Raw genomic sequence first — 12,430 nt, forward strand, 5'->3', positions numbered from 1 at the left:
ACATACATGCACTAGACACACAGCAAGCACACACATGGTTTCCCCTATGAAAGCACCAAGCAAGAGAAGCAGCAGACACAATGGAGTGTTTAAGTATGCAGGAAACTTTATGCCTGGGTGGAAGAGGAGCTTTGAAGGAATCCGCTGAGGGACACCCAACCTCCCTCTGAACTGAGCCTGTACCTCCTCATCAGAGAGAGAGAGAGCAATGGAGGGGGGGGTAAGATAAAGATAGGAGGACTAGATGGTAAGCTGGAAAAGAGACTGATGGAGAGAACGCAGGAGAGGGCAGGAGAGGGGACAGCAACAAGGTACTTTGGTCTAGTCCCTGCGCCTTGTGCACAACTGCTCTTGGTTAGGCTTATGTGTGGAAGTCCCTAACCGGCAGCGGTCACGTTGTTCTGAACCGTACACACACACACACACACACACACACACACACACACACACACAGCCTATTCATGTGAGCACACTATTCAGTAGGCGCCGTGCTTAACTCCCAGTATGACCTTCATTGAGATGGATTGCATGAAAAATGTAATGACTTTCCTGAGAGAAAAACCACAGGCCAAATCAGCTTTGCATTGCATAATAATGCTGGACTTGGTAATCAATAACACAAACACACAAACACACATCTATAATGGAGTGCACAGCCTGCACATGGAGAAAATGTCTCAGCAGAGGCCAACAACATCACAATGGATGGAGCAAACCACCAGTGGTGAGCTGTGCAATGCATAAACAAGAAGCTATTGACGATAAATGCTGGCATCCATTTCCACCCATCAAACACTTCCCTAAGCTAACAGCTTAAGTCTGGAACAACATGCAACTCTGAAGAGCTTTTCACACCCCAAATGTTTAGCTCAGGGTTATCTTTGGCCATGAGTAAAGAGTAGTCTCAACCTAATTTGGCCTCATCTTACAATGTACCACTTAGCCAGCAGCACAGTTTAAGTTATCTATTGTTCATGTTGCAAATATGATGCTAATTTTTGCCCAGAGCAGGGCAATCTCAGCCCTATATTAATGAGTAGTAGCCATGAGTTTGTGTGAAATTGTCAACAGACAAAGCATACTAAAAGTTCTAAAATATTGTTAACATATACTAAAGTGAAGTGCAAAAAAAGCCCTTATGTCACTTAACTTGCTTTTATGATCAAATCCTCTGGGTGTGTGGTCACTGTTTCTGTTGTTCACAGACAGCTTTTCATTTTTTCCTCTATTTTTTGTTTTGTAGGACAACATGTAACTAGAGCATCATTTTCACACATAACACAAAGCAGAAACTATGATCAGAAATGTGCCACACATTTAACAGCTTTCTATGGTTGCATAGCAACAATGTTAGGTTCAGATAACAATCTTTATCCTACTGACCATAGGGTGTGTGAACCCAGAAACACTCTACAGTGGAAACATTCAATCTGTATCCTTATTTCTCGTTTCTTAGCCTCTAAGCCATATATAGTTTTAGACCCAGGAGCCTCTGATTCCTACGCCTTAACCCGGAGTTGTTTGGATTACAAAGCGAAATAGACAGCGACACACCAAATGGAAAGTATAGTCAGTGGGATTTTTGGCTGTGGGGTGGCTGTTTTTTCATTTTTTATTTCATCGTATCACAGTTTTAGGGTCCCATAATGAAAAGCTGCCATTGTGTTTGTTTACCTCCTCTTCATCTCTCAATGTGACATTAGCTAGATATGAGTCACCAGCAAAAAAAGCAGTGAGTTCATCTTACTGTCACGGATATTTCCCTCTTGAGTGTGTCTAAAGTCTCACCTCGTTGGTGTTCCATCGATGGCGCTCCTTGGGCAGAGAGGAACATTTGGGTAGACACTCTAGCAGCTTCTTAGGAAGGTAGATCTTCAACTGGCCCGGCTCATCTGGAGCGGAAGGGGAGGTGGGGGAGGAGAGGGGGTGAAGATAAAGGAAGATAAATGAGGGATGAGTAGGAAGAGGAGAGAAATTTCTCATCAGACACAGAGACATTGTGTGAGGAGAATAGCAAAACGCAGCATCTCTGGGATCTGGATGAATAAAATCATAACACACTTTTATTGTGTAGCATTTTTAATCGCTGATGTGACCTTAAGCAAGTGAATTTGCATGAAGATTTGTTCAGGCCTTTGAAGGACAAGCGCTGTAATTAATTTTGGCTAATCCAGTACTTTATTAATGATTACTTGCTGTTTGTGATTTCAGATTAATCAGAACTTTGTGTGGCCAACTAATAGGGCTGGACGACATAACAATATACAGCATCAAAACATTTTTGAAAGTTTATGTACATTTTTTGGTATATTGTTTGTATATTGTTTATTATCTAATATGTGCAGCTCTCATCAGTATGTATGTTATTTCTAATGAATGAAACAGGATAAGCCAGCAAATTGTACACAGACTAAAATGTTTCCTCATCATCATTATGTTAGTGTGCCTAATTATATTTTATTCAGTTATGGGTGGTTAACCATCATGTAGACAAGTAAGTTTGATAACTTTGGCAATCAATGGTACAAACAATAGTTGAGGGAGAGGCAGCGCACTTATTTTTGATAGCAGGTGTAGGTGCACATCGCACCTGGGGCCCACCCGGAAACAGATTTGGATTAGGAAGAACCCATTATCATACATTATCGGTGCATTTGGGATTGGTAACAATCATGGCCAATCACATGGGCATCTCTTATCCCCTTTAAAAGCCATGCCCTCCCCACAGTGTTACACAGACAGTTTGGTAATGGAGCAGAGACTCAAGGCTTGCTTCTCCAGAGAGGAAACTAATATTCTGATACGGGAGCTGGAGAGTCACAAGTGCAAATATACAGCAGCCCAAATGTTGCTACAGGCAAGGTGATGTTTGTGTATAAATCATGTTTCTGGACATAGCGAGGGAGCTCCATATTTTCTATGTGTAATGATGCACTATTTTATTTAGAATTACAGTGATCCAAACATAAACCACAGGCAGGGTAACATAAGTTGGTAAAAAAAATCAGTTATAAACCTTTACCTCCTCTGCATTATTGCATTAAAGGGGATCTGGTGAGATTCTATTTTTTTTCTTATTAAAAACAAATCCCATTAAAAAAAAAAAAAAAATCAACAATGAATTAATCACACTAAGGAGTATTCCATGTTTAGCTGGATACAGCTTTTTCCTCTCTGCCATAAACCCCTATTGTTGTCCAAAAACTGTTCGTTTTTCACATCAGTAAGCTACACCGCTGCACTGGGTGACTTGTCCCTTCATTACCATGAACATGGGTATGACAGTTTATTTTGAGTCAATCCTTCAAACACCGTCCTGCTGCTGTAAATACTCACTAGAGCACCAAATCCATGGCTGAAAATAGTCCCAATAACATCACTACTTAATCCTGTTTGGGTAACGTTCCCTTAAAACTACAGCACTGTTCTGTTTTTAAGATAATGTCACTATACATTTGCGACCTGTGTTTAAAGATTTAAGTCTTTAAGCTACAAATAGGAAAGGGAAGTATTTTAGTATTGAGAGATGAACACTATGAGATCACTATGTTAAAATACACACTAATATTCCACTATTGTTCTGAATAATGAAAGTAGACGATACAGGTCATGTAAACATATTCTGTTAAAATATTCCAAATTAAATCGTATTCCCAAATGAAGCACTTTCTGGTTGTGGGATATGCGGATATTACAACACTTTCTGAATATGTGTTTCAATTAAGGTTTTTACCAATGGCACAAGCGTCTCTGGTATGATAAACAACATGTTACATTAATAATCAGAGTATGCAGAGCTGCATGTAAAGTGGAATAATCATTTTCAGTAGCCATCCATCTTAGCAGGAATATTGTCTTATTCGGAGTTAGGGCAAAAACTGGAATATTTTTTGCTTATAAATACTGTCATTGTGGATTTTGGTCTTTCATGGAAGTTGCTGACAATCACAAAAATATAGCACACCTTATCCTTTAATTAGAAGAAAATATGCTTCTTTGCCTAGTGCAATGTGGTGTGACTACTGGTGGAAGATTATGGAACTGAACAGGCAAGCAAAACATGAATAATTAGCGTTTGAGTAATTTTGGAGAGATCTATAAGAGTGTCCCCACGACTACACTATGGTGCTGCTGGATTACCAGTGAAACTGCCCCTACTGCGCCTCTCCTCCCACTGCGGAGCGCAGAGAATCACCAAAATACTGTTGCAGGTGAGGGAAAAAAATCCCTCAGCGCCTCAGGAAAGTACTACTTCACATTTACGATAGAGCCCCTGGTGTGTGTGTATGTGTGTGTGTGCCTGTTTGTGAGTGTGTGCCCAAAGGGTGTGCCGCTCAGAAGTCAAAGAGAGCAAGCACTCAAAGGTTATTGATAAGCATTTGAGTAGAGGGCGTCCATTCATGACTCCCCTGGGAAGATAGGAATTATACTCTACCTGAGGGCAGACGACAGAGCGAGAGAAAAAGAGAGATAGGTGGGGTGGGAGGGTCAGAGCGGGAGACAGAGGGAGGCAGAGAGACAATGAGCCAGAGAGAGACAGCTAATGAAGAAAAAAGAAACTTAGGGAGAAAGAGAGAGAAGATTTAGAAAAGTGAGAATCTTGCAAGGACAGGAGATGGAACAAGGTAACACAAAGACGCAAAGAGAGGGAAGTACTCCGACAGGACAGGAGTGGGGTCTATGTGTGTGCGCTTATGTAGGTGTCTGAGCATGTGTGTGTCTGTGTCAGTAGGAAGTGTGTTCAGGCACGTATGCTCCCCCTAATCAATTATGCATTTATTAATAGAAGGCCTGAGAAGACAAAATTTCAAACAGCTGAACGGTGCAGCAGCTTAGTTAAACAGCTGAATGGTGCAGCTTAGTTAAAGCCTAATTTCTTTTTTAGCAGCACTCCAGCCTCTCTGCTATGAATGCCAATCAGCGTTTAAACCCCACCCCTCCTGGCTATAACCCCCTCCCCTCCCCCTGCTGTTCTGAAGAATTCTCATCAGAGCCTCGCCTTTGAAATGTACCAGAACCACCACTTCAAACAAGCCCGTTGCACATGCGTAGGCACACACACAAACACCCGTGCGCACACACACACACACACATGCACACGCTCATACATGCACACAGTGCCTGCCGATCAAAGAACAGACATCACAGTATTTGTCCCAGAGTGGCGTTTTTTACCAGTGACCTTGGTACCGAAATCCCTTTCAAAGCACACCTTCATGGACACGACCGTCATCTTAACCTATCCTCACATTTACTCTCTCCTCTGACGAGGAATGGAAGACCAACTTTGCAGATTTGTTGAATGCTGATGAGCTCTTACACCCCAAAGGGTTGTATCTTGTATTTCTAACAATCCTGAACCAGTGAATGCGTCCCTGTTTTAAAAAATTCAGCCTGGGTACTGTCGCAATCGTCTTTTCCATCTGTTCCAAATGGCTCTCCGTGGAGCTATACTGTGGTGTGACATGGGGCAAAAACTTCTCTTCTGTTTCTGGCTACCCAGGAAAATGAACCATCCTGGGACGCGGGGAAATCACATCTGAATATGTAAATGCAGAGCTGTTCACATTTATATTTGAAATAATAAAACCGTTTCAATACCTGCATTGCTTCATGTGAGTCCCTCAGCAGTAAGCCAAAAATTTCTGGCTGTACATCGATCACTCACTCACTCACTCACTCACTCACTCACTCACTAACTAATCTAGTAAAAAAAAAAAAAAAAAAAAAAAAAAGAGTCCAAAAGAGTGACAAAGCCTGAATGCTAATGTGAAAGCACTGGTTCATTAAGTCGTATTGAGGTATACATGCTAAAAAGTGAAAATGTTTGACCAAAGTGAAACATTGCTTTGGTTGCCCATCAAATGCCATAATTTAGACTGGAATCACACAGAAGAGCGGCCTCCGACTGATGAATATTTTACCTCATAAAACTGTCATCTCCATATTTAACACAGAAACAAGCCAATGCCCTTGTGAGATGGCTGTCAGTTAATTATAAAACTCTCCTCAGTAAAGAGAGAGAAAAAACGCTCCAAATGCAACTCTTAACTCTCCCCCTACTGATATTAGGAGGCGTCAGGGGAAATTTTCACATTTTCCCCCTTTTCGGGATGAAATTAATGTGACAGAAAGAAAGGCTCATTGCACAGCAGCTAGATAGAGGGATGGGAGGGAGGGCAGGAGAGGGAGAGCCAGGGCAGGGAGAAGAAAAGGGGGGAGCATAGCATGGGATGAGCGAGAGTTGCAGGAAGAGGGAGGGAGAGACTAGAGAAAGAGGGAGAGCAGGGGGCGGAGGGGGGGAAGGGATAGAGAGATGGGCGTGCATGCTAATTTTATCATTCTGCTGATAAACTTTTCCTCCAGTAATCCTCCAGCTGGGACGTGAGAACAGATAGGAGACAGGGATAGGCTCGGGAAGTCTCAGCTCATATTAAACAGCCATCCCAAACAGAACTCTCTGTTCTATTCTATTCTATTGTTTTTTCTCTTAATTCTTTATTTGCTATTTTGTGTCTTGTTTGCTCTCATCCCTCTTAACAAAATAAGAGGGTCTGGTGCAGGTACTGTATGAGGCCATCTGCTCCTTTTGAAATAAAAAAAGGACGTGTGTGTGTGTGTGTGTGTGTGTGTGTGTGTGTGTGTGTGTTTGGGGCGTGCGTTTCAACATACCTTCCCCCCTCTATACCCATGAATCCTCCTCACTACCATCTCTATAAGCAGAATGTCTGTCTGCTCCTCCTCACATCTGTTTATTTTTCTCCAATTTGCCCCCCTAACGCACACACACATTTATACACAGAGGCAGAAATGCGTCTTGTCCTCAGAAATCAATAACCAATCAAAGCAATCATTGCCTTTATAGTCCCTATAACACACCACAGCAATCACACACATGCCCAGGACACAGTCGCACGCATACACGACCATGCGGCGACCCCAGATTACACACTCCATCTCACTTGTAGTTTAACCAGGCCCATTGAGGATTATAGATACATAATGCCATGTGTACAGATTAGGTATGACAATAAACTACTGATAGCCAAAGTAAGCCCTGCCTTCTCTATAGCTATGTGCAGAAGTGTGTGTGTGTGTGTGTGTGTGTGTGTGTGTGTCTCCGCTAATACTGTACGGGCATGCATGAATAAACATGATGTGTTACAGAGCTGAATTGGAATGACGTCTCAGCACAGAGACACAGTGTGTGTTTGTTTTGTGTACGTGTGAGTGTGTGTGTATGTAAGTGTGATCTGTTACAGAGCAGATGAGAAGGAGACCTCAGCTCCCGCATCACATCATTCTGCCAGAAGGCTTTTATACTTGCTCCCAGAGTCACCCTGTGCTACAGACAAATGTGCGCGCACACGCACATACAGTGTGAAGAGCGCGTTGGTGTGTCACTTACTGTTGGCGTCAGTGTCGTCGCTCTTGGGAGGGGTGTGTCCTGTGTATCCAACGGCAATCCTGACCATTCGCTCTGGATTTCTTATCTTCTTCAGTCCTGCAAAGACAGAAAAAGAGCGAGAAAGAGACAAAGACATATTAAGGAGGCGCTCGAGACTTTGGTTTGCTTGGCAGTCGCACACCTCACCTCGTTCTTCCTCCTCTAAAGCCCAGAAACAAAACTCCAAGTGATATGCATGTGGGCTGATCCCTTTTCTGATCCACTAACTTGCATCCATTGTGTCCCCTGATCGATTGGCCACAGTAGATACACTGCCTCCATGTGTGTGACTAACTTGTACCAAGCTTTAGTTTCTCTTCTCTCTCATCATTTCTCTGTTTCCCTGACCACTGTTGCTATGATACAAAGTAGACCAACCAGCACAGAGGGAGATGGTCTTCCAGGCTATATGGTGGATGTTGTTCTCATGCCCACTGGTGTGCTCTGCTGATCAGTGCCACGCACATCTGCCAGGGGATGGAAAGAGTGGATAGCCTGCCATCGTCGCCCCCTTTGATTCATTTGCCTTCCATTCAGCACGGCTGAGGCTCGTAAATTATTACATCCTCTCTACACACAACACCAAAAACCCCTCATATTGTGAATGCGTGAGTCCGCTGGCGTGTGTGTGTAGGAAGAGTACAGTATGGGCAGGAGGATGGTTTTATATTTATGTGGTACAGTGCCTGCTGATCTGCCCATGGGCCATCTGTCTCATCTCCAGTTCTAGTCTTTTCACGCAACGGGACTCTCAACCCACGGCCTTCCCCTTGCCTCTGGCTGCACTCCACATGCTCGCCTGCACGCTTCTTTGTATGCGTGTCTGACTTTAAGTGCCGTACACCTGAACATGTGCATCCCAGACGTATGATAGCACTTGTGTGGTTCAAGTTATCCAAAAAATTGCCCATTAAAATCTTGCTCAGCATCGCTCCCTAGTGGAATGAGAGTTAAAGACTCCTCCTGTCTTTTTTAATCCCACTTTGCTGGGGAAGAGATCAGAAGAATTAATTAAGAATAGTATGATAATAAACCTTGATGTGTCATTTTAGCTCTTAAGGCGCTGAGGATTTGTGTGTCATTCATAACAACACATTCAGATGTTGTGTTTATTGGCTTAACAGGGATGTGTGATATCAGGACTTTGAACAAGCTAGAAAACAAAAGTGATACTTACAACCAACTAAACCAGGGGATGTTTATAAACAAATGTCAAACACAATGAGTAAGAAATAAAGATTTCATTAACCTATGAGTTGAGATGGAGATAATATCGCCATGGTGATTTTGGTCACCTCTTGAATAATTCATGAAAGAATGAATATGAGTCGGAACAGTCTGAATGAAATGGTTGCTGTGTGTGACAATAATGACCCCCGAGAGTTCAGCTGAGGGAGTAAAAATGTAAACTACATTCATACATGATATGACCTAAAACTGACACACATAAACCACCTCCTCCCCCGTCTCCCCCTGAATGCAGCCAGATTCTCACCTTCACTGCCTTAGCAACCATAAGCACACATCAAATGAACACAAACATAAACACACACACACACCATTGGATTGTGACTAAATAAATGCACAGCTGGGCTGTGAGGTTGCGTGCATGTCAGGCAAGGAAATGTACGATTCAATGGACTGTTTTATGTTTTAAAGAAAGATACAGGGACAGATAAACACACACACAAGCGCACGCACGCACACACACACACACACACACAAGCGCGCGCGCACACACACACACACACAGACGGAAAGCATCTGAATTCCTTCAGCGTGAACCACTCTCATCCTCTCTCATCCCCATCCCTTTTATGCTAAACGCTTCAAAACCACTCATAAACCAGCTGCTCAGGGGAAACGCTGGCAAGCGTCGGACGGTGAAAAACTACCCTATCCCGACTCACTCACAGCCTACCGACGACGGGACAACTCTCCTTCCGTTATTTATTTGCTGTCGGTTAACCGTGCTCCACACAGTCGCTGGTTCAGCACCAGCGTCCGTGTTTTCGGGACAGGCTAGAAGAAAGGGAAAGCCCTGCCGTTATCTCTCTCCCCCTCTATGCCTCCGTCCCTACATCGCCTCGTCTGAACCCCGAATAGCAAGACTCTGCCACCTCAAATAAAAACCCTTATTTCTCTCTTACCTTCCGGCTTGTTTTCGGCAGCCATTTCCCCTCCGCCGCGCGCCTCATCCCTCCTCCTCCTCCTCTTCCTCCTCCTCCTCCTCCTCGACTCGACCTAGTGGTGGTGGAGGTGGTGTTGGGGGGAGGGAGGGAAGGGGGGGGACCACGCGCGTGCACAGAGAGGACAGCTCAAGGAGGGGGGCGGGGCTGAGAAGAAGGGGTGGGGGGGGCGAGCCTGCCGCGTTCAGCGCCGTGATTGGTCCGTGGGGTGAGGATTGACAGCGGGGATCCGTGATGGTGACTCGCGGAGCTCTCCATCCCTCCGTTTGTTCCCGTTGGCCACGCCCCCTCCCGAAACGTTCACGCGCACTCTTCCTCGCTCTCTCTCCCCTCTCACGTCACTGAACGACGTCTGTATTCGAGGACACCTTGACAGCCTCCCACAGCATCATCATCATGCTCATCATCGTCTTCTCTCTCTCTCTCTCTCTCACACACACACACACACACACACAACGTAGGCCTACACACACATTACACACACGCACACACACAAACGTACAAATGCGCGCGCTCATTTCTCCACATGCAAATCTATTTGACAAAACGCGATGTAAGGTCGTGTCTCGCCATAAATTATGAACCCCTCTTGAATCTAAATGACAAGAACTGCCTGAAACAGAGAGTGGGATTTTAGATTTTTCGATGGTGCTGTCATCCGCTGTGGTGCTGAAGCTCGCGGTGCTGAAAGGACAGCTCCTAGCGCGCCTACACAGGCTGTGCGCACTCACTACCTGCTTTCTTTGAGCCGTGTTATTGAATTGAGGCGATGATAGGTCAGGGGGAAACTTATACAGGGTGAAATTAAACACATGCTTCCCCTTGTTGGCTATTTTGTCTCTAGCAGAAAATCGTTGTATCCTCGCTGCAATATTCCTACGCAAAGTTAAGTTTTAAACGAGCCTTTAACAATATTCTCACTAATGGGCTATTTGTCATTCTACCGTTTAATACTGGGTTATCCCATCTAAACAGTGAGGTTCAACCGGGACCATTATGTTCATGTTTCAAGCCCACACTGTCACTCTGTGCCTCGGGGCAGAATATCGCCTTTGCACCAAAGCCTTGTGTTTGACAGAGACGATCCTCTCCGTAGACACGCTTCACGGAAAACTAAGCTTTTGAATGGTTCGTTTTCAGCTACGTATGCTTTGCGTGGCCTCGAAGTGCAGAGGCACACAGGCTTGGCATCCGACAGAGTTCAATCAGGATGAATGACAATGAGGAACGTTTATAAGATACGTAGCCAAAAAAAGACTTAGTTTTAATTTAAACCTTCAAAATGTTGATAAACGTGCAAGAAAGTCGTCATTTAATATAAACAATAACAAAGCTATAGCCTATAATGCAAAACATTATGTTTGGCAGATACAAATTTCAAATACAAACTACATGACATATAGACCTATAAATTGCACACATCCAGAGAGATGTCTGCCATCTGTCGAATATAATGGAACTATATAGCAATACACTTGCTGTGCTTAAAGTGCAAACATATATATTTTATGAAAAGCTCAACAACAACGTTGCTTTCCAGAAATCATGACCAGGTTACTTAAAATAATCCACAGACCTTGTTGTGAACACTTTCATGCAGGAACTATACAAGAAAGAAAATAGTTCTTATGGTGAACTGTCCTTCTAAGTGTTATTTTAAGGCAATGCACTTTACCAAATGAGAATGGTCTAATGGTACAACTGATATCCACAAAATATTCTGTGCGCTATGCCATTGTAACTCTGAAATTGATGTGGAATTAGGTCTATTCAAAACAACAAAAAACTGCACATTTCATCCAAAAATAGAACTGAATATAATGTATATAAAACAATTCGTATATAGATTGGGCTCCCTAACAGTAACAGTAATATCAACTCCACCATTACTGGTTTACATACAATATTATGATATATATAGAGGGGTGGAAGATGTTTTGTAGAGATTCCACAAAACATAGGCTACTCCATTACATGTAAAAGTCCTGCATACAAAATGTAAAAGTATTATCAGGAAAATGTTTCACTCCTGTCATAATTCACTATGTTTCTGATCATTATTGATGTATTTACACGTGAGCAGCATTTTAACGTTCTAGCTGGTAATGGGGAAGGTCATTTCAATGTTATTCACCTCCAAAATACCACTCAAAGAGATGCAAAATGACCACAAAGAAACATAAAATGACTAAAAAGGCTAAAAATATAGAAACAAAACAGCTGTAAACTCTAAAGTTTGTGTCTTGCTAGGGAAGGTGGTGGGGAGTCTTGCATGTCCATGCCCCTACCTAAAGAGAGGCTTTAAGTGTGCCATTATTTAATTTGATAGGGTTTACATGTCCTATATTCCTAAATCAATTTATCTTTAATCAAACCTGGGGCCAGGTAACTAGCATCCCAGGAATAATGTACAAAATGTAGGAAGGGGGCCAGGCACAGAGCATTGATGGAGGCCCTGCAGCTCATTTTTGCCCAGGACCCTCAGATCTTTAGCAGGTAAAGGGGAAACACATACCAACACAACAGCTAACGTCATGTGGATAGCTGGTGATGAGCTGTTGGCTGTGTAATTTAGTGAATGGCAAATGAGTTGCTTCAAATACACCTGGTAAGAAAGGTATAAGGGAACAGTAATGCCATTGTAACATAAATTGTGATATCATTTTCTTACCAGTGAAGTTATTGAACTTGAAAATAGCCTAACTTTTCTGCTTAAGATAAGCTAGTCTTAGTCAGTCTTGTCAATAAACGGTGGTTGCTCAGGCAACCAGCAAAGAGAGCCGTTGTTTTGCCG

General features: G+C 43.3%; 1 protein-coding gene across 1 annotated transcript in view; it reads right to left on the reverse strand.

Moving 5' to 3' along the window:
* Window positions 1-9,643, reverse strand: part of LOC131968233 (calmodulin-binding transcription activator 1-like) — a 60,369-nt gene extending 50,726 nt beyond the window's left edge. Inside the window, exons 1-3 of the mRNA XM_059329025.1 lie at window positions 9,598-9,643; window positions 7,409-7,504; window positions 1,789-1,892 (exon numbers count right to left, since the gene is read on the reverse strand). Coding sequence (XP_059185008.1) covers window positions 1,789-1,892; window positions 7,409-7,504; window positions 9,598-9,622 — 225 coding nt within the window. The 5' untranslated portion in view covers window positions 9,623-9,643. The remainder of the gene's footprint in view (window positions 1-1,788; window positions 1,893-7,408; window positions 7,505-9,597) is intronic.
* Between the last annotated feature and the right edge of the window lie 2,787 nt (window positions 9,644-12,430).

The sequence above is a fragment of the Centropristis striata genome, chromosome 3 (assembly GCF_030273125.1).
Source record: "Centropristis striata isolate RG_2023a ecotype Rhode Island chromosome 3, C.striata_1.0, whole genome shotgun sequence".
Classification (NCBI taxonomy): domain Eukaryota; kingdom Metazoa; phylum Chordata; class Actinopteri; order Perciformes; family Serranidae; genus Centropristis; species Centropristis striata.